This window comes from Falco biarmicus, chromosome 6 (genome assembly GCF_023638135.1).
Source record: "Falco biarmicus isolate bFalBia1 chromosome 6, bFalBia1.pri, whole genome shotgun sequence".
Classification (NCBI taxonomy): domain Eukaryota; kingdom Metazoa; phylum Chordata; class Aves; order Falconiformes; family Falconidae; genus Falco; species Falco biarmicus.
In genome coordinates this window covers 6958164-6980338 of record NC_079293.1, presented here as the reverse complement: position 1 = coordinate 6980338, position 22175 = coordinate 6958164, and the positions used below count along the sequence as shown (strand labels likewise).

The following is a 22175-nucleotide window of genomic DNA, read 5'->3' as shown; positions in this document are numbered from 1 at the left end:
TCAGCCCCACTTCCCAGTGTGTGTGTGCCCCCACAGCACTTGTCCACTTCTTCCCCTCCTCCTCCTCCTCCTCCTCCTCCTCTTCCTTCTCCTCCTCCTCATCTTTCTGTCACCCTCCTCTTTCTGCAGCCCAAGTGTTTGAGCCATGCAAAGGAAGTGGAAGAGAGCAGAAGAAGAGCAAGCGCCTCCCAGTTTGGAGAACTTGCTTCAAAACCTACCCCAGCCTCCAGCAACACAAAACTTATGTTGCAAGGATAGCCTTGGTCAGTTCTGGGTGAAATAAGCCCTAGGCAGATTTAATTCTTCGAGGAATTTAGTAAGTAAACTCTTCAAAGTCATTTCAGTGAGCCACTCAAACTATCATTTTTATAGACCTGGAAACTGGCTGAATATGAGTGGATTTTCAGAGAAAAAAACAAAAGGCAAAAACCTGGTGCAATAGCAAACTTCATGGTCCAAAACCATGCAGTGCTCCTGTACTTGTTAAACTCCTCCTCAAAAAAGGCACTGTAAGTTTTTTATGTTGCAAGATGATGTCTCTACCATTTCTCCCTCATTCTTGGAAATGGTTCAATGAAGTTTGAGCCATCTTATTTAGATCATAGTTTCCCCAAAAACTAAGCCTGAATAAATCTACTATGGGAAAATTTAGTAAAAAAAAAAAAAAAAAAAAAAAAAATCTGGAAAGCTATAAGCAATGTAAATTGTGATTTTTAAGGGTACTGACAGGCAGCCTTAAAAATAAGCGGCACCAATATTTACCTCTGGTACCCCTGTCATGTATCTGCAGCTTCATTAAGACAGGCAGACTACCAGCCCATACACCAAGCTCCATATTCCCTGTGTTCAATGCTACTGTTAAGGATCACTGGGATGCGAACATGCAATGAAGAAGTACTGAAATTCCATCATAATGGAATTTGCAGCTTCCAAACATCCGTCACCAGAAGCCAGGGAGGAACCACAGGGCTAGGTGGTCTCTGTCAGCGCTTGTCTCCTGGCGCCTGTGTAAGAGCTCTGACATCCCCGCAGTGCGGTACGAGTGTACTGTGTGTACTCCTCAGCGCTGCCACTGCTGTCATTAGGACTCACGTTGCCTTTCTCAGGTGCTTGTTTGTCAGAGGTACAGCTCGCACATCACTGGTTCTTGGAATTCATTCCCTCCTGCTAGATGTTAAATGCTGCACTATATACATCACCAGCTTAGCGGCATGCATCCTTTTTGAGACCTGATGCTGTGCTGATGTCTTAGAGACACAGGAGAAATTGAAAAACCACCACTCTGCTTCCATGGCTATCTTTTTAGCCAGGAAAGCAATAAATCTGAAGAAACAGTTAATTGGATGGAACGTTGCAAGAGGAGAGATCACTGCTAAGGGACTGTATTACCAGAGGAGTCGGATCAGGACATTCCAATGACTATCTAATTTCTTCATCTCTCCTGTCAATAGCTGTTGAGCAACAGTGACTTCATTTCATTTGGCTGCCTCTCACTTCTTTTTAGAGGCAAGGGGGCAAACCCTGCCAGTGCCACGCTGCAGTGCCACGCGCTCCAACTGCAGCAAACGCTGTGACATTATGCTGCATTATGCTGAGCCAGCCAGACGCTTCTGCTGAGCCCCAGCATTAATGATGTATCAGTGTTTCACTGACTTCCATTCTATTAAAAAGAGTTACAAGATTGGTGTTTAGCACTGATGTCTCCGTTCCTTATCTGCACAGAATTTGAAGTGCCCATAACTCAACAGCAAATTATATTCCTATTTTTTAAAAGATCCCTGTAGCCGGTGGCTGATCCCATTACACATTCTCAGTCCCTTAATGTGTCGCTTCCCCATGTGGATATGTTATCCTTTACCATTTGCCAGCCTGGGCCTGGGAACGGAGTGCAATGGGGGAGGGAAATGCAGAAGCCCAACACCTTGCCACATGGATGTGCAGGGGCCTCGAGCAGGTGTGCATGTACCACGCACACAAACACAAATGCATTGCTTATTCCCCAGCAGATGCCAACGATCACCCCAACATGCTCACGTGACCACAAAGTTTGTAATGACATCAGGGCCGAGATCAGTCTGGGAAAGGTGGAGGTTTTCAGCCTCAGTGACAGAGCGGACTGTAAAGCTGTGCATCTTTGCTGTTGAACCCTCCAACCCTAAGTCACCAGCAACTAGGTTCCCAATAGCACAAAGAGGGCAAAAGGACACGTGCTTTCCTGGAAATGCAGCCCTCCTTTTCAAAGAGTTTTCCTTCCAGTGTTCCTGCAACCCTTCATGTCCACTTGAATACAGGAAAGGGAAGAATAATTTTCTCCATAAAATGAAAGAATGTTGGCTAATACTGTGACAGCCTAGTCAAAATCCAGAGAGATGGTGAGAAGTGGGATGTCTCCACGAAAGAGCATTCCATCCTTAGGACTTCAAACGTACTCCTCTGTAGGAAACACCAGGCACTTGGGTTAAGTGGAATTACACTGAATATATGCTGCATTTTTGTATATAGATAAGATGGAAAAAACACACAACAGCAATAGGACAAGCATGGTCTTTATTAGCCAGAGCAGTAGTTTTATAGCCATTGGTAATGTGAATAGACCAATCTGCTGATTAAGCTCTGTTCCTTTTTTTTTTTTTTTCCCCCATAAGGAAAATTAATTTGTATTTATTTTATTTCTTAGGACTTAATTTGGATCACATATTATTTACTGACAAAAAAATTCATGTTGTGGAAATGTTGAGCCAAGCCCACTTTCAGGTACATTGGTGATATTGAAAATACTGTATAAAAAATAAATAATGGTGAGGATGGAGGTTGATAAAACCATCTTTGTTCTTTGTTCTTTACAAACTGATGTTTTACATTCAAATTATAACAGAAAAAAATGCCCTAAATATCGTAACACAACTAAAAAATGCTTGATGCCTCATAAAGACATGACTGCAAAGTTTCCAGTAAAGTGATTATAATTGCACACAGATGAACCTCTACCAAAGCTGTGCACATAAATCTCCTATGCAAACTCTGCACTTACTGGCAAAACCCCGACCCATTTATGGGCTAATAAACCAAACATAAATAAGCAACGTACGCATGTACAGTCAGTATCTGTATGGAAAAGCCAGGCATACGCTTAATTTCCAAAACCCAGCCCTAAAGTGTGGCCAAAATTGGAAGCATCAAGATGAAGGTAGGCTAGAAAATACTCAAGATCAAATTTTGTCTGTTAAGCAGTTTCCTCAGTCCAGTCTCAGTAAGCAGAGGAGCAGTTCCACATCTGACCTTGCCTTTCTCACTAAAACAAAGTCCTAACAAGACCAATCCAGTTCTCTCCCTGTATTAACTCACGCAAATTTTCACAAAATGTCCCTGTTTTACTAATAAGTGAGAGTTGTCACTGCCTTCAGAGAGGCTAATATGAAGCCAGCTGAGTGTCCTCTGTCCAGATATTCCCATGTCCATGTGTGATTAGCACTGTCTTGTCAAATTTAGCTCTAAACCATTTGTGAACACCTTCTTTGTTTATACTAGCACACTCCAATCTGCACAGACTTCTGTGTTTGCTCTTCTGCGTATCCTATTAACAGTGCATCACATTTCGAGTTGTCATACTGCAGAAAGCCACAAAAGCACTTTTAATCAATCTAAATCAAACCAAGTGAAGTACTTTCATTCTGGATAAATACTGCTTGGTATATATTCTGAGAAAACAAAACCGGGTTTTGGTTCTACTGCTGTAAATCCAGAGTGACTGTACAAGAAATATTTGTAATGCATTTGAAATTTTTCAACTGCAATTATACAAAAATTTCTATAAAAATCAAACTGTGGCTAAACAGAGTTGAACCCTGTAAACTGCCAGCTATGACCTGCTTGGAATGTGGTATAAGGAAATTTAAAAAAAGAATGATCTTGAGAGAAATTTTCAAGAAGCTGAGAATTGATGGAATGCCTAGGTATTTTTATTATTGCGTAAGAGAGCAAATCATATTTCAGTTTAATTTCACTATAATATTTAAAGCACAGTGTATTAGATCTTGAATCCAGCCTTGCTTTACTAAAGGCAGTCTAGTTATTTATGTACAACCAATAACAACCTTCCGCTCAGGAGTTACACTGCTTTTTTAAAAGCTGAAATACAAAAAAAGCAGGAACTGAGGTACAGAAAGGAGAACACCATTTTAATTAGATGAGTCAAGAATGCATGAGGGAACTGCCTCTATCAGACTTTATGCTGAATTCAGAACTATGCTTTTCACTACTATAGGTAAAAAAACAGTTTTAAGTGTGTTCCATCACTCCTGTTTGACCAAGTATTTGCTCAGCAGCTGTATGTAGCTCCTGCCTACAAAGGTTTTAGCACAATTACACTGTGGCTCGGATGGTAACAGTTAGTGCTACTCTTGCTCTATGCACAAACTGAAAAAGACAAGACAGCCCTACCAAAGAATCTTCTAGCCTTGATCTAACGATTTCTAGCCTATGTTTCAAGGCCAGTGGGAAGATGGCAAAATGTTAGGGATTTTGGGGGGATTTTTATGGCATCAATGATAACAAGTTATTATTGCAAAGACAGACATTTGTATTTCTCTCAATAAACAGAACCGTATTACTAAACTGTAAAGCCAAGAAGAGTCATATAGTGTGAAAATATGCAGGGGAACAACAGCTGTTAGTCATTATTTTCTCCTTATCCTTTCAACACCTCTGTTTCAGTTTGCTCTCTAATGGGTAAATCACACTTTCTCCCTAGGCCATTTTTCTCATTTCAGACAGGTACTGAAAAGAATCCTGAGCTACAGGCACCCCTTCTTTTTTGCTTTTACTGTAGATGTTGAAACTCGGTTTTATGCTTTATCAAACAGATAAAGCTGTTCTGTTCTCTTAGCCCTGTGTAACTACTAATGTGATGGAGGATGTTTCTGCTTTTCTTTTTTAGGTAACAAACCTAGCTTCTATTTTTTTTTTCTACACAGCCTGTGTTATATTTCTCAAAAGAGAAATACCAACTACAAAAATTATTGCTCTCACTTCATTTAGGCAAAAGAAGAATCTACCATCAGACAGCTTTTAAACATCTGTTTTACGCTTTACCTCATCTGACAAGGTTTCACAATAGCCATTTGGAAACAAAGGAAAAAGAGATACAATTTTGCTTATGATAGAACTCAGCTTATTGCACAAGCTACTTGGCTCTATTCTCCATTTCTTAACTGTAAGATGACTATTTACTGGGAGTCTGAGCCTTTTGTTCACCCTGATTTTAATTAATCTAACTGTAGGCCACAGTGAAAATGAGGTAGGAAAAAACCGCAAACAGCTACAAGCATCACAGTGTAGTAAAATTACTCTGGAAATCTTACTCTTTTAACCATTTGGCTTAACCCTAATGTCCTACTAAATCGGGCTTTTCACTGTGAAATACATTTTCCTTTAATAACTATTAAAGTCCTAATTATCAATTTTTTTCAAGTGATGAAGCGGCAGAAACTTCAAAAATGACAATACATCCACTGACAAAGCTGGAGTGTATGCTTAACAGCGTGTGCAAGCCTAAATGCATGCACTCTTCCACCTATTTCTCTTCCAAAGAAAGAGGTTGCTTTTCTTCAGAAAGGCAATTCAGTCTACATCTGGTTTTGACTTAAAGATCTGAAAAAAAAAAATGCTATTAATCTAATGCTATTAATCTGATTACATTCCCAAATAGCTTCTAACATGTAAAAATTTTTTTACAACTGGTACTGCTGACACTATTTAGTGAAATGGATTGTGCTGAAGATCCTGTGGAGAAGACACCAGTAACCTATCTGCAGGTGTTCTTGGGCAGTGCTGAGGCAGACACACTCCTTATGGCTATGCTCAAAAAAGGAAAAAAATATTATTTCAAAGAGTACAGTGCCTCAGTCTTCATGGTGCCTCAGTAATATGAGTCTTTAAAGAGACAAAAGATTACGTGGGTTTGAAGCCCTCCTTCAGCATCTAGGGCAGCTCTATCCCACCAACCTCCTAGCCTCCCCAGAGCTGATATTATTACTGTTTACTACTCTTATATACAATCACTGTTTCCATCCCCATCACATGCATCAGCGACTGCAATCTCCGAAAGAAGAGAGAGAAAAAAACCCGAAACAACCCAAACCAAAAAGAGCTCCCATGGTGCTGGGGAACGTGGAAACGGATGACTTTGGCACGAAACCTTCCACCTGTAGCAACAGCATCTGATGCTGGCAGCACGACTCCTAGGTAAAAATACCTTTAAAAAGAAAACAACAAACAACAAAATAAACAAAAAAAACCCCAACAACCAACCAAAAACACACACAAAAAAACCCCCAAACAAAAACCAGCAAACAAAACCCCAGCCATTATGCTAGGGAAGCAGTCTTATCTCGAGGGGAACACGGCACGGAGAGCGTTGGGAGGTGGCGCGCTCCGAAACGAGCACCCCCCTAAGGAAGGTCGCTATGTCCCCCACCCCAGGGTGACGTGCCCTTGTGCCGCGCGCGCCGCGGGGTCCCTGCCGCCCGCATCCCTACGCCCGCGGGCCGTGCCCGGCGGTGGCTCTGCCTCCCCGCACGCCGTGCCGCCGGAGGGGGCGGCTAACGGGGGTTTAACAACGAAACGCCGCGCTTGGGGCGGCCTGACCCCCGCCGCCGGGGCGGGAGAGCGGCCGGGCACGTCCCCGGGGCTGCCTCCCCTCGCCTCGCCCCGCGCCCCCCGCCCCGTTCCCACAGGGAGCCCCCCGCCCGGCAGCTGCCATGTGTCGGCTCAAGTGCGATTAACACCGACCCGCCACATCCCCCCCCGGCCATTTGGGGCTTGCACGCGTCCGCACCCCGTGTTTACACAGCGGCGCCTTCGCGCGGAGCCTTTTTGCTGATGGCGCTGGCAAATGAGCCGGGGGAGGTGGGCGCCGTGGCGCGCAGCGGCCGCCGCCGGCTATAAAAGCCTGCGGGCCCGGGGCGGGTAGGGCCAGGCGAGCGGCCGCGACCGGCGGAGGATGGAGGGCGGCAGGACGGGGCGCGGCGGCCCCCGCCCGCCCTCGGCGGCGCTGCCCCCCCGGGGCTGCTCGCCCCTCTCCCGCTCGCCCCGGTGCGGGGCGCGGCCCGGCCCTGCCCTCACGGCCCTGCCCTCGGCCCGCAGGCCCGCGCCCTTCTGGAGACCCTGGGTGCCCGCGCCGGGCGAGGCGGCCCGGCCGAGCGGCCCCGCGGCGGTGAGTGGGGCGGCGCGGCGCAGCGCCTGCCGCCGGCAGTGCCGCCGTAGCGCCCAGGCAGCGCCGGCGGGGCGGCGGCTGCTCGGGTGGGCCCCCCGTGCCGTGTGCCGTGCCCGTGCCGGCGGGCTGACCTCTGCTCTCTCCCCACAGCCTCACAGCCCCCGCGGGCCGGCCGGAGCCCCCCGGAAGCTGGCGCAGTACACGCACCCCGTCAGGTAACGCCGCCGCCGGGCCCCGCGCTCCCCCCCGCCCCGCTTGTTCCCACCCATAACGTGTCTGTAGGTGGGAAAGTGCCTCGGAGTGAGCGCTGCTGAGCTGGCGGGTCCCTGGGCAAACCGGGCCGCCACTTGCGGGTTTACCAGACCTTTGAGACGTTGAAGTGCTTCTGTGGTGTGGGACTTGGGCATATCGCACTGTTAATGTGTTGGGTGGGGTGTTTGTTTGTGGTTTTTTGTTGTTGTTTTGTGTTGTGGTGTGTTGGGTGGGTTTTTTTCTTGTTGTTTTTCTTTGTGTGTGTGTGGTGGCAGTGTTGGCTGGAGCACCTTGCTGCTCATTCCCATGCTCAGAATTAAAAAAGGAAGGGGAGTTTGGGGAGGTTGTGGCTCCTAGGCTGCTTTGCTGTGCGAGCCTCCAGTGTGCTGGTGCAGGGAAGCAGGGGCAGGCATGGAAAAGTGTGGCAGGAGGAGCGGGCATGGGCTGACCAAGCCAGCGTTGCCGAAGAAAATACTGGTGTAGCTACTGTTTTAGTGGTGAAACTAATGGTAGTACCTGCACTGTCATTTCTGAAAAGCAAATAAAATAACTATGGTTGCATCTGCAGGAGAGTCTATGTTCAGAAGTACTAGTAGGTGTTGCAAGGCGCTTGAAGTAATTGCATGGGTAGTTGTTCCAGACGGGATGCAGCTTTCTCCCAAATCTAGGCTGATGCACAGACTCCCTCATGCCAAAGCACCGGAGCAGTCAGTGATGTCAGTCTTTACAATTTCTTAGAGAATGTTGCAGGGAACACTGGGAATGGAGACATGTTATAAAGCAAGTGTCAGTTACTTTGTGCTGCAAAAGAAGCAGTGTTCTTTTACAGTACAGTTAAACAGTAGCCTAGGAAGCACTACTTGCAATCTCTAGAAAACAATCTAGTTCTGTTTCTTAATGTATTTCTATTATAAACAATCTGTAATCAGTGTTTTATTATGTTGCAAGTTGTTAGTCTCTTAGCTCTTGGAGCTTCTACTGTCTGTTTCTTCAGCTACTTTCAAAACTGTAAGCAAAAGAGGATGCTAGATGAAAAGGAACGGGAACGGTGGAGTATATTAACAGTAATTACAGTATAATGTGTCACTAGCTGATAGCCCTTGCTGTGTTATTATCAGCAATTTTTTATGTTAATTTCCAGGTACAACACAATCTGTTAGATGATTCTTCTTGGAAAGATGGGTGAAATATCAAGGTCTGATTCCCCCCAGGCCTTAATCATTCCCTTCACTTTGAGATTTGTCTCACGGCACTGTAAACAACTACCTAGGCTGGGGACATTCAGTAACAAAATGAACTCAAAGTATATTGGGGATCCTGTTTGACGCCCATTATATTCCCCAGGAATAGTTCCAATGGGGGCAGTACTTGGATCAGATCCCCACATAATACTGTTAACAAGGTACCATAGTGGGAAGTTTCAGATTAGAGTAGTTGTGCTGCAAAACTGGCACTTTGTGCATCTTTATATATTCAGAAGAAAATACAGAATTCGGAGAATATTTTCTTTCCTATTTAAATGTAGAAAGTGGTTTAGCAGTTGAGCATGTGAGGAAGAGCTTTGTAGGATGCTTGTCTTAACAGAATTTCACTGCTGTTTCTTGTCTGTCAGCCTCCAAGCAGACTATGTAATAGCAATAAGCAAACCTATTGTGTACTTGTTTCAGACTATTTTGGCCCAAATCAAGGTGCTATGATTATTTATATCAGGAAGCTGAAGCACTTCTGAAGAACTTCCCAGTCCAAGCTACAATCTCCTTTTATGAAGACTCTGATAGCGAAGATGATGAAGATGATCTGGAACAAGATTCAAGAACAGAATCAGATTGCTGATTGCAGCAAAGGGCAATGCAATTTCTAAGACTTAAATTAAACTTATTATAAAAATATATTATAGTATTTTTAAAGATAATTTATTTGTATGTAAATTATTCTTAATAAAACTGAAATGTCTTGTAATTTCATCTGAGCCTTTTCCCTTTGTTCTTTTCCTGTCCTGCTATAGGCAGGGACAGTATTCATTGGTATTTTTTAACTTCAGGTCTTATTATATATATTTATATATAAAATATAAATTCTAGGAGCAGAGCATGGATGCCTTGTTTTAAAGGGCTCTGTGGTTATGTGACTTTCTCAAAGGTTGGAGGACACAAGGAAAGCATTTTTACTGTGATTTGGTAGGCTCCCTCTGGAAGCGTATCAAGGAATCATCAGACTAAGTACCCCGATGTTATGCCAGCTATTACAACAGTTTCAAACATGGAAAGAGAAATGATACAGCTGTCTTCCGGATGGAGAGAAGGGTCCAAGTTTTACTCTGGTTTTTGCTTTTAAAGAAGGGGTTTCACTTGTGTCACTCAGGTGCTCTGATGTACATGAGCTACACTGTTCTATATAAATACAGTGTGGAACCTGTCAGTTTTGCTTGTACAGTAGACATGAGGAAAAAGGTCTAACGTGAGTCAGTTTGATGGTGCGTTTAGTTTTGATAACTGAAGTTTGGTATGAATCATCATGCAGGCCAAACCCTCTAAAGATAAAAACAAACAACAAAAAAAAAATGCAAAACGTTAATTCAAACGCCAGGGCTTCTGCCCGGGGCAGCCCTGGCCGATGCTGGGGGGTGTGCGCTGCTCGGGCGGGGCTGGCTCCGTGCCCGCAGCCCCCGGCGCGGCTGCCCCCACGCCCGCTCCCGGGGGACGCGGCAGGAGGCGCGGGCCCCGCTCGCCGCCGCTCTTCCCTGGCAGCGCGGGTGGCAGCGGCCGGCTGTGCCCGCCGGGATAACGCTGGAGCACCGTGCCTGGCGCTGGGACACCTGCAGGTAAACCCGGCCTTAGTGCCAGGGAAGACAGCTCCCCGGGGAGGCCGGGCGCGGGGCGCGGCGCGCTCTCCTCAACGCCCGCCCGCGCTGCCCCGGGGCAGCCCGCCCCCGCCCCGCGCCGGGACCCCCAGGCCCCGAGGTGTGCCAGCAGGGACGCCTAGTCCCGGGGGGTTCCACCGAGACCCCCCCGCCAGGCGACGCGGCCGGGCCGCTAGCCGTAGGCCGGCAACGGTAGGCCCCTGCCGCACCGCGCCCCGGCCCGGGCCCGCCCCCGCCCGCCGCCGCGCCTGCGCCCTGTGCCGGAGCGCTCCGCCCGCCCGCCGGGGCGCAGGCCGCGGCCCGGCAGGATGCTGAACGTGCCGCCGCAGGCCTTCCCCGCGCCCGGCTCCCAGCAGCGGGTGGCTGCGGGCGGCCGCGCCAAGGTAGGGCCGGCTCGGCCGCCGCCGCGGGGTCCGGGCCTTCCCCGGCGCCGCGGCTCGGAGCGCGGCGGGGCTGCCGGTGGCTGCGGCTTGGGGGGGTGGAGAGCGCGGGTGAGGCCGGGGCCCCGGCCCGCGGGGGTCAGCGTTTTCGCCGCTTCTTTCCGGCCGGCTGCGTGGCCTGGCTTGCTGTCGGCGGAGCTGCCGCGGCTTGCCGGCGGTTCCCGGCCGCGGCTGGGGCAGGGGCCAGGGGCAAGGGTGCTTCTGGCCCCTTCCTTCGGAAGGTCCCAGGCTCCAGCAACCGCGGAGGGGCCGCGGCGGCTGCGGCAGGGCCGCCGGGCGAGGGGCTGACTTCGCTGCGTCGCTCAAAAAGGCTTCGTGCTTCTCCTTTTAGGTGGTGGTGGCGGTGGCGCTTCCTGCGCTGCCCTCCTGGGCTGTCTCGGGTTCCTCCTGTGCAGGGACGGAGACTTTCAGCCTGAAAATTGTTGCATGCAGTTTATGTTTTACGTGTTGGGGTTTCGTCTTTGGAGTGGTTTGGGGGGCATTTGGTGTCTGCAGACCTCACTCGGAAAGCAAAGGCCTACTTAGGCTAAAGTGGCATCACACAATATGGTTCGATGTGCTCTTTAGATGTCTTGCTTCTGGTTTTGCTGCGATTTTGTAGGACTGCGATTCTTTAACCCTCTTCCCTGGTGTTAGAGTTTGGGTCACAGGGATTCCCAGCCTGTGGTGATGTTGAAAAGAAAGGTACTAGACACCCTGAAGATCTCGCTTTGGCTATGGCTAATACATCCCTGGTAAGCTGGAAGACGTCAGTCCCAGCTTTCTCTGGATGAGATTTCCAGTTGCTGTAGGGCTTGCAGAAAGTCTTTATGGGTGCTGCGAAGGTGAACTTCCCTACCTTGTCCTATCTGGCCACGATTTTCAAATCTCTCTTCTGTGTTGCTTACAGGTTTCTAGGCTGTATCTCAAATGATGCTGACAAAAACTCTTTACCACCACAGGAGCACTTGGTATCTGCAGTTTGCTTTGGGAAGAGTCATCTAAATGTTTGTTGATGTTCATTAATACCCTTGTCTGGGTTACTAGATAGGACGCTTCCTTAAGCACCCTTACTGCTGAGTAAAGCTCCCAAATATCAGCAAAGAATACAGGTTGTGTTATTTCTTCTTTTGTCTGAGTCCTTCTAGGGAGTTTGGAGAAGTGTATTGAAGCGCTCTTTTCTTCCTTTAGTGTTTAATAATGTTTGTACATTTGTTATTTTTCAGGTACCTTTAAAACCAGGAAGGAGTCTTATGGATTGGATTCGACTAACTAAAAGTGGGAAGGACTTGACTGGTTTAAAAGGGAGGCTAATTGAAGTGACCGAAGATGAGCTTGCTAAACACAACAAAAAGGAGGACTGCTGGATATGTATAAGAGGTTGGTTGCTGTGATATTGCTTCTAGCCTTGCTTCTCTCTTCTGTACTGAAAGGAGAAGCAACAAAAACCTACCAACAACAACAACAACAAAACCCACATGCCAGAACAAACTATGCGCCTTCTGTGTTTAGGGCAGGTGTAATATAACTGGACACAACTTTGTTCTTAAAGATTTTGTCACCAATATTTTTTCTACTTTCAAGCCTTTCTTAAGAAGTCTTCCAAGTGGGCATATTTTACTCATATGTTATTATTTCTATATGCAGATGTAAAGTAGAAGATTGTAGGTGATGCCTCAGATAACAAGGGCTTAGCAAGAATAAGGCATTAAAAATGTTGTCATGTACTTACACTCCTCAGTCTTGGAGAGTTTATTATCCTTAGCAGTTGACCATTTTTAGTGATTGCTGTAAAGCTTCCAGAGACACAAAAATATTAAAAATGTTACTTAACCCGTAGAATGGTCTTTGGGAAATAAGTGTGCAAGCCCACATATTACTTCATAAAACTGAGGCAAGTGGCAGTGGCCGCATAGAACAGTTGTAATCCCGATCTAGCATAAAAAATATCTGTGGTAACTAAGCTATTCTATGTATGGTATTAATGGAACTTTAGCTCAGTAGTTGGAAGTATCATATGTTATAAGTTTACAATGTGTGAGAGGTGGTTTGGAGCAGTAGCCATGGCTAGAAGAGTATTTGCAGTGCTGAAAATGAAGTTTGTTGTTGTCCTGCAGAAAGCAGTAAAATATTCGCTCTCTAGTTTGATCATTCAGAAACTAAAATACATTAATATTGCCTTAAATTTGCTGTGAGGTAACGTCACTTCTATGAAGCAGACTAAGAAGATCAGAGGAGCTATTGTGACATTTCTCTAGGAAGAGTGGTTCATTTAGTGGCAACTGATCTGTTAAGGAGCAGCATTAATATTTGACGTAATGTCATCTCTGAACTCCAGCAAAAGAAAGTTAAGAATTTCTCTGTGAGGGTGACTGCGTTTTTATTGGGTGTTGAAGGGGATGAGGGTGAAAGTAAGGGTAAAATGTTATTCAGTACTGGCTTTTGAAGAAGATAATAGGATTGTTAATGCTCTGTGCGCTGCTTTTGCACATGCTAGCAAAACTATAGTGGGAGGAAAGCTAAAGCAAGCTTTTTACTGTGGAGGTCTGTTCTTTTCTCTCTCTCAAAAAGGGACATTACTACTGCAGACAGAATCACTGCTTAAAAATGTTTCTGTTTTGTTTTTAATCTCTTATTCCCCTTGACTGCATCTCTGAGGTTGGTTTTTACAAGAATTCCATCATGCTGTGTCTGTATCTGTCTTTACATTTTTCCATCTCTTTCCTTTTTTCTTGGACTACTGATGAAAAAAAACAGCATAACTGAGAATACTGTTAAGAGTATCTGTAGACCTGATACGTGGACAGGCAGTAAAATAACACCACTGTGGAAAAGCTAAATGAGGTCTCTGTGTTGGTAGTTAGACTGTGTCACTATAAGAAAGAGCAGAAATTGGTGAGAGGAGTGTGAAGTAAAGGAGGAACAAAAGCAAACTTTGTTCAAAACCCCAGTATGATGATCACCAATGTTGTCGTAGGCCACAAATTTATATATAAGTGGACTGTCAAGGGAGTTTAAAAAAGTGTGAAGGGTATATAAATGAAATTACTCTTGCCTCTGCAAGTTTGATGGTAAATTGAACATATGACTAATATTTAGGAGGTCCTAACTATGTAGATACTTGTATTTTACTGTGTGCAGTAATCAGTGCTGCACACAAGATGGCATAGTGAATGCATCCATCAGATGATCAGGTCAGTAAGATATGCAAAGATCCTGCCTTTGTTGTCTGGGATGGTTGTTCTGACCAGCTAGGATTGTCCCAGGTATGTCTCACCCCCCACCTCCCCGCCCCACCCCGGCTCAGTGCTGAATGCCTACCTCTCCTTGTGAAGTAATTAACATACACTTAATGTGTTAGAAGCTGCTTATGAAAACACTGGCCCATTTCCACTTGTGGTAGCTTCTTATTTTGATAATGTTATATATCTTCAAATGTTGTGCTAGGTAGGTCTGCAGTAGTCCTGTTAAATTTGTTTATAGCTGCATTCTCCAGGCTCTAATTGCTCTGGTTGCATAGCAACAATAATTAGACTTTATCAGTTTCAGACCTGTTAAGAATCATTGTTTTATCTCCCTGGAAATACTAAGAGTAGTACTTATGTAGAAAGAATGCTGAGCCCTTTTACTGGGACAAATTTGGTACCAGCATTGCGAACCTCTAACGAGCATAGGCTATATAAAGTCTTTTATATTGCTGAATCTGAAGTACGGAAGGTTTTTTTGCTTGTGGCAGCAGTTTTTCCTTATGGGAGACAGTTCATTCCCATAGGCATTTTATTCTGTAGGTGATGGGTGGTAACTTAGTTAAAGAGAGAGTGAAAACAATTCTGTGCACTAACTGGCTCAATTTTTTGTTTCCTTTTAAACCAGTCTCTGGTTCTTTTACCTCCTAGCTAGGGTACATCGTGTTTGTCTTCAGGCTTGAAGTTTTAACCTCTTAACCCTGTAGGTTTCCTCAGATGTTCGCTGGGACAAGTGGTGTGGCATTGTAGGATTGGCATCTCCATGTGATGTGTCTTGTGCTCTATACAATTGTATAACTGATGTTTCTGGTTTTCTGAAGTCATACTGTTTGTTTCAATGATACCTACTCTTTGCCATTGCACCATTTAATATAAGCCAAACTTTCTGATGGTTTTGGAGATAGGGGCAGTTGTAGTGGTTATATAAATGCTGCTCATATGTTTTTATATTTAATTTTCTACAGGATTTGTATATAATGTCACACCGTACATGGAATATCATCCCGGTGGTGAGGATGAACTAATGAAGGCAGCAGGAACTGATGGTACAGATCTCTTTGACCAGGTGAGAACAGCTAGCTATGAACGACACTTGCTTACTGAAAGGTATTTTGAAAAATGTATGGTTTCTGATTATTTTTAGAGCATTGCAGTGGAAACAGTCATTTGAACTTTTCCAGGTCTAAGGAAAGGCAATGAGTTACTTTTTAGAATGGCATGTGCTGAAAGAGGCATGTGGTTTAAACTTTGTACCAAAAGACAATAATGAAAATTTCCCTTTGTGTTGTTGTAATGATGCTTCAATTGAACTATTTTACTATTTTTTTAGCAGAAATAGCAATAAAGCTAGCAACAACTTGAGATACTGCCCTCTTAATAAATTACTATGAGGACTAATTGCTGCCATTTGAGAGGCATTTTCTTCTCAGAACTTTCACTTTTTGAAAAGTGCTTGTAGTAGTAACTTGGCCGCTGCGTTATCGGTGAACAAAGTACTAAGAAAAAATGCTGGAGCTGCCGTTAACTGGTTGTGAACAAATCACAAGATGACGATTGGTCTTTTCTTGGTTTACCATTTTTTTTTAAACATTTTGAAAAGACTCGAAAAGTAAAGGGTCTGCTTTCTGTAAGGAATCACTTGCAAGCCTAATGCTGCAAAAGATGATTCACTGAGTTGGTGGTTTTTAGCAAGAGACATTGCTTTAGTCTCCTTGGCTCATCTGAGAAATGGAGAAAGAGCAGAAAAGAAACCTCCTCTGTTTCTGAAAGGAAATCTGTTACTTCTTTACCGTTTGTGGATCACAGTATGTTATGCCTTTAATCGCAAAAAATGTTTTTAGCAAGGTAAATAAAGATGTGGTGAAGTTTTAGCTTTAAGTTTGTCTTTGGTTAATCCTTTCACAAATGGAGTGCTGGATTTGGGCATAATTCTTTGGTTTCAAGGAATTTGGGGTTTCTCTCCTGAAAGTTCATCCAGCATCAACTTCTGGCCTGGAATTCTGTGGCTGCATCATTGTATATTGTACTCTGAAACAGGAGTCTTGACATCAGGAGTATTTGGGGAAGCCCGTCAAGTTGGTAATAAGTTGAGATACATACTTGCTACATTTTATTCTATTTTTTGTTTGTTTTGTCATGGGAATGGAAAGCAGTGTTCAGATCTTTAAAATACTCTTGTTCACATGCCTTTCCTGTTCTGTAGACATTTCTGTTGTTATCCCCTCTGCTTTAGCACTCTGTGTCTGTTGGATATTGATCTCTTTAAGAGTTTGGTACGTTGTTAGTGTTTGTCAAATTTCTGGGAAAATTAACTGTCATTCAAAATTTCTTCATTTCTTTGTTATCTCTGTTGAGGAAACTACAACTTGTGGGTGGGGTTCTTTATCTCCTATCCTTGGATTGTCCAGTTTAAGTTTTTTATTTTAAAATCTCTAGATAGCGTTCAAATTTGTTGTGCAGCACTTTGATTCCTTTTCTCTTCTTGTGATGTTATCGTGGATGCCGTATCAGAATTGGCTTTTCTGCTATCCATTTTCTCTGCAAGTTTTCCAGTTCTGATCTGTAAAGCTGTTGCTTTTTTCATCACTTTGTTTGACTTTCAATAATCGAAAATTTCCAAATAATTCACTGATACTAAGACAGAAACAGAAATATGCCATCTTGGTAGGACGCGTTTGTGTGTCTAAACCACTGTTCTTTTATCTTTGTTTCCTTTATCCCTTCAGTTGCATCTAAACAAGACTAATTACCCTTGTGGTAAAGACAAGGTCTTTATTCTGCTAATTGTGTAGCACATGTCATAAAAATGCTTTTCTGAAATATTTTCCGTAGCTCAAGGTTATGATGTTCAGATACTGCAAAGCATAGAGTGAATAAATAAAACTATTATCACTTTTTCACTTAATTATGTGCCATCTGGAATAGAAGTAAAAATGAGTACTGAACAATGTAACAGCGACTGTTTAAAAAAAAATCTGCTAAATTAATTACATTAGCCACTGTACAAAAATGAACTTTTCTGTTGTAGTTCATAGGACAACACAGTAAGAATTACAGATTTTGTGAAAACATATTTTGTTAATATAGGTTCATCGTTGGGTCAATTATGAATCAATGCTGAAGGAATGTCTTGTTGGGAGAATGGCTGTCAAGTCTGTTGCTGCTCCAAAAGGTGAGGTTTTTAAGAATGAAAAAAATTCTGTTGTGCTTTACTCCAAAGTTATCTGGAAATTATGAGAAATCCTAAATTATCCTATTTATGAGGAGAGTCTCTGTTCTTGCATAGAGATGAAGGCTGTTGCATATATTCAGTCTTTTTACAGGAGACACCTGAAGATGAAACTATTTTATGCATTAAGACTTGTATAAGTAATGTACTGCTACATTTCTTTTGTTCTTAGTCATCAGAAAACAGACATGTCTGTGTTATGCGTGTATATATATCTATAAATAAATTTATTCTTTTTCCCCCAAGATACCTCTTTCTTCTTCTGATCCCAGGGGACAAACTGTCGTAGGCAGCTCTCAGATCTTGAAATAAAAGTCAGTATTTTCAGTCTGGTGATTTCAGCACCAGACATGGGTTTGGCAGGTCGCATATGTGTTAAGCTATTTGAATACATTTTATGAGCAGTTATCCTTTCTGAACACTTTGTTGGGTCCATTAGTTTGAATTTACTTAGAGAAAATTTTGCTGATACAAGACTCCTCCCAGTCAGAATAGCAAGAGACGTAGTTTATTGTCTTAAAATACCGGCAGTAGTTTCCAGAGACTTTAACCTTCGGTATTTGTTTTGGTTTGTAGGACACAGCAAAAATTTCCTATACCTAGGAAGCAGATGCTGTTACTGAATATTGACCCTTAGCAAAACTGAATTGAAAAAATGAAAGAATTAATGGCTGCAACTATTATTCTCAAATTCTGTGGCATCCTTTAGTTCACAAATTCAGCCACGTCTTGTAGCTTTTCAGCTTCTGACAAGGTGCACTGCATGCTTGCTTAGTGCTTAGATCACATTGCCTAACAGTTGAGTTTGGCCTATACATGAAGGGGAATAGTATTTTACACCTCCGTGTTGCTAGGTAGCTAATTCCAGTATGGAGCTTTTAAGGTAAATGCTGCAAAGTATGAAGAAACCTTGACAGCATATCTGCTTCATGGAGTTGAGGTATTACAGATAAGTTACAGCTACTCTGTCAGCTGAGTTAGCAATTTAAAAGTAACCCTGACTTTTGCTGATTTCTTTAATCTAACTTTTCTGCAACTGGAGGGAATTTTTGTGACAGCCAGTCAGTAAAAAATAAATATCTTTGCCCCTGCCAGCTATGACAGTCCATTTTCTGCTGTTCACTTTTTCTGCTTCTCTCTATTAAAGGACTGTTCTGTCTATCTTGCTGTAGTAATATTTGCAGGATGACGTTTGTTGGCTTTATAAAACCAGTTCTGTTGCCTTTGTGTCTTTTAGCCATTTCAGGCTTGGAAAAAAATGTAATTTCATTAATTAAGCACCAAACCGATGGGACTGGATTTGCTGAAATTCTTCACTGTAGAGTTGTTAGTTTACTTTGATTCTTGATAGGTTTATGTATCCTCCTTTTCTGAATTATCCAAAAAAGTGATTGACTTCACTGTCAGCCAGCCATAATTCTAGTCTTCCATCCTTCCAGAAGACCATATTAAGCAAAGTTTGCATTTGAAAAATAGAAGAATAAAATACTAAGTTAAGGTGCATGGTTTTAAATACAGGATTAAATGGGCCCATAAGTATAGAGGAAAGACAGGACTTCGAATTATGGAATACATGGGTTTCTCTTTGTGGCAGAGGGTGAGTGTTTGGCAGTAGGGCAAGCATCAGTCCTTGATGCTACAGGCTCAGTACAGGGCAGGTAAGGCAGATGTAGGTTTGTTGGGGCATTGCTGGAAGATTTGTGGTTGTTTATCTTAGCTTTTGTTTCCTGTGTTCTGGTGTTTTTTTGGAAAATGGTACAATTATTTGCTTACTGAACTGTTTAAGGAATCTGAAGCTTGTCCTTGAATGCTCTAGGGTGGTGTTTTTTTTTAAGAAGAGTCTTTTGAAAACACTGGTGATAGTTAATGTTTTGTCATCTTGTCTTTTGGGAATGCTGCTTGATGGCATGGTGTTCACTAATGGGAAATTCTGAAGTGTCCCTTCAGTGGTGTTACAGTGGAGCTGTGTGTTGAAAAATGTGTAGTGTTTGTACTTGCTGAGAAGGCCAGTGCAGTAACTGCAGCAGTACCCAGGCATGTAAGAGATGGTTTCAGTATCTCCCTCAACAAACCCATACAGCATTAAACTGCTTGCCTTCCTGTCAGGGTACGCAGCTGTGAACACTAATACGGGCACTAGTTTGCCATCTACCATCTTTTAATACTGCTAATGTTTCTCATAGACACGTGTTAGTATATGTCCTGTGTTACCTCAGTGGTAACATAACTTGGGAGTCAGAACACATGCTGTACTACTGTTAATTCAGTGAGATTAGACTGAGAGCTATGGTGTCATCTGAGGAAGAGAGGTAGGGCTGTGTCTTGAAAATGCCTCAAGCTATCCTTAAAATTGCAATGCCAATTTCAGCATGTGAGCTAAAGTGTAGTGAAATGAGTGTAGCCTTTTGAACACAAAAAATTGCCTGTAATAAGAAACAAGTTTTTGTGAATGACTTGCCTGTCCTGGCAGAAAGCTTGAAGTGGTGTGAATTGGTGGCAATACTGTCTGCTTGGTGCTTTGTTCCGGTAGCCTTTCTTCAGTTCTCTCACAATGGCATTTTCCCCCTCTAACACTGGCTGCTGTGATGTATAGCACTAGGAGGGATTTAGAACGGGGGAAAAACGTTCACGTTTTAGTTTTCGTAAAAGGGAGCAGGAAGAACAAACTGGTCTCTCTCACTTCCCCAAACCTGGCTCTCATAAAAGAGAGTATAAAATGGGCCTTCATATTGAGACATTCTGAGATGTGCAATGTAGAGAAGGCAGAAAGGGGCCTGCGTGCATCCAGAGGACTGGTTTTCCCTCAGATTTGCTATGAGCAGAAGTATTTGTGGCTGAGAGGTGCAGTGCCTTTCCCCTGGAGTTGAGCATGTTACATATGAATCCACGCTAGGTAATTCACCTGCTTGGTCTTTATCTTCTTTGTTTTTTCCTGGTAGTATTTGTTTGTGTGGAATACTTGCAGCTTACTGTAGATTTAAGGAAAAACTCAAGACAATAACTTGTCAAAATAAAATCATTTGACAGAAGGAGCTTATAGAAAGATTTTCTTTTTCCTGGGTTTCTGCCAAGGAGTGAGTTTAGACTTCCAAGGATTGTGTTGGTCAGATTCAGTGCCCGCTATATGTTGTCATGAGGCAAGTGTCATTGGAAGTCTGACAGATCTAGTGAGCTTCTTAGCCATGAAGTTTGTAATTGCACAAGATAATCTGTGACGTTTGAAGTGCCAGAGTTCTTACGTTTCCTATCCTTTAGTGCTGTGCAACTTTTGGCATTTTTAACGTAGTGTTTCTTTAATGATCCCTAATCTTTTGGAGTGGTAATCAGTGCTGCATTTATTTGTGACCTCTTGATACCTGAAGCATCCTGGTCAATCTATTAGTGTTATGGAAGTTTTATTTGGAGATTCTTGCTTTGGCTTATTTATTTAGTATGATGCATGCAAGTACTTTGCTGTAACTTCTTACTGTCATGCTTGTTGCTTTTTCTTAATGCTTGTAGAGTTTTCCTCTACTCTGTCTGAAGAGAAGAAACAGCTTAATGGTAAGTATTTACCTGGAGTGAGGTGGGGAGTGAATCTTATACTTATTTGAATATTATCAAGTTAATATTTTTTATACAGACATCTGATGTTCAGGCTCTAGTGATCTGTGGAAATTACAGAAGGCAAAATCCTAATCAGGCTTTGTGAATTCAGTGTTTAAAAGTGTTATAAGACTGCAGTATAGATAAAGTGGGCATGAGGTGAACAAGATTTCTGCTCAAGTCAGACAAGATAGGTCACAAAATACTGTGTGCTATGAAATCTGTCACTACAAAATTGCCAGTCTTTTTGATCCTTCTCTGTATCAGAAAAGCTACGTTGCCATGGGACTGGAGTAGCAGAGACAAGACAAAATTTTGGGGAACACTTAGAATTAGTAAGTCACTACTAAAAGCTTTACTAAAAAAGTCCTGTGAGTGTACTGGGAGGTAGTCCTTGTAGAGATGGGGAAGCATTCAAGCCTTCACTGAACCCTTCCTTGAGTACTGGAGGTAGATTTCATTGCTAGTGATCAAGAACTGTGCATTTGATTTTGATGATTTTAGGGAGATATTAGAGACTGATTAGTCTTATTAGTATAAGAGGTTTCCTGAAAGAATATGGCTTATGAAGTCCCATCAACTGGCATATGATGGCAGAGTGTTGGTGGAGCAAATATGATGAACATCTGTGGAGGGAAATAATACAATTTGAATTCGAAGGCTGACCTGTTGGCATGAAAGGGAACAGGTGCAAATTGGTCATGGAAAGGTCTGGGCTGAAACTTTGGAAAAGGAGTCTAGAGCAGTCAAATTTTGGAGTGGCAGGAAGAGTAGAAACCTAGGTATGTCTTAAGGTGAAGCCAGAGAATTCTCAGGGTGATGTCCCAGCAAGTCCAGGCACAGTGAGGGGGAGATAAATTGATCATGCTTTCTCTGGCGAATTTGAGTTCCCATTTGTTTTCTTTTTTCTCATACCTCTTGCTTGCACTCTCATTGTGTTCTGTGAATGTTGTATCTGACTTCTAAAAGGCAGTTTACCTTTTAGTGTGCTACAAGTATTGGGCTACACAAAAAGTTGAACATACATCATATAAGCAAGACTGATTTTATTTGTTCCTGTTTTACTCTATAGCCTTGTAAGATGTTAAACTAAACTTTGAGAGGGTCTGCTGCCTGACTACCTTTTTCTCTTCAGCAACGATCAAGTTGCTGCAACCTGTTAATCTGGCTTTGAAGAACTGGGGGGATTAGAAAATAAACTCCGCTTTACTCTATTGGAATGATATCGGTAGCAGCTAGTACACATTAATACATGATAAATATTTTGTATTCAAGTAACTGATTTTACCATCTATTTCAATGTTCTTCTCTTGGTTACTTTGGTTCACCAGTTCTTTAGGTTTTGTGCTTGTCTAGCTGTCGCAGAGCTTTC

General features: G+C 43.3%; 2 protein-coding genes across 4 annotated transcripts in view; both read left to right on the top strand.

The window, feature by feature from the left end:
* Nucleotides 1–6892: 6892 nt before the first annotated feature.
* RIPPLY2 (ripply transcriptional repressor 2) lies at nt 6893–9429 on the top strand. Its single transcript, XM_056343816.1, is given in 5 exon segments — nt 6893–6912; nt 6914–6987; nt 6990–7213; nt 7364–7428; nt 9133–9429. Coding segments are annotated over 5 exon segments (549 nt in total). The 3' UTR covers nt 9299–9429.
* Nucleotides 9430–10171: 742 nt separating this feature from the next.
* LOC130151343 (cytochrome b5 reductase 4) overlaps nt 10172–22175 on the top strand; it is a 44616-nt gene continuing 32612 nt past the window's right edge. The window contains exons 1-5 of one of the 3 annotated variants that reach the window (XM_056343494.1): nt 10172–10286; nt 11971–12124; nt 14955–15055; nt 17077–17161; nt 20720–20761. In XM_056343494.1, coding sequence (XP_056199469.1) covers nt 11998–12124; nt 14955–15055; nt 17077–17161; nt 20720–20761 — 355 coding nt within the window. In that variant the 5' untranslated portion in view covers nt 10172–10286; nt 11971–11997. Of the gene's footprint in view, nt 10287–10591; nt 10709–11970; nt 12125–14954; nt 15056–17076; nt 17162–20719; nt 20762–22175 lie in introns of those variants that run through there. The other 2 variants (XM_056343492.1, XM_056343493.1) reach the window with 2 other exon arrangements.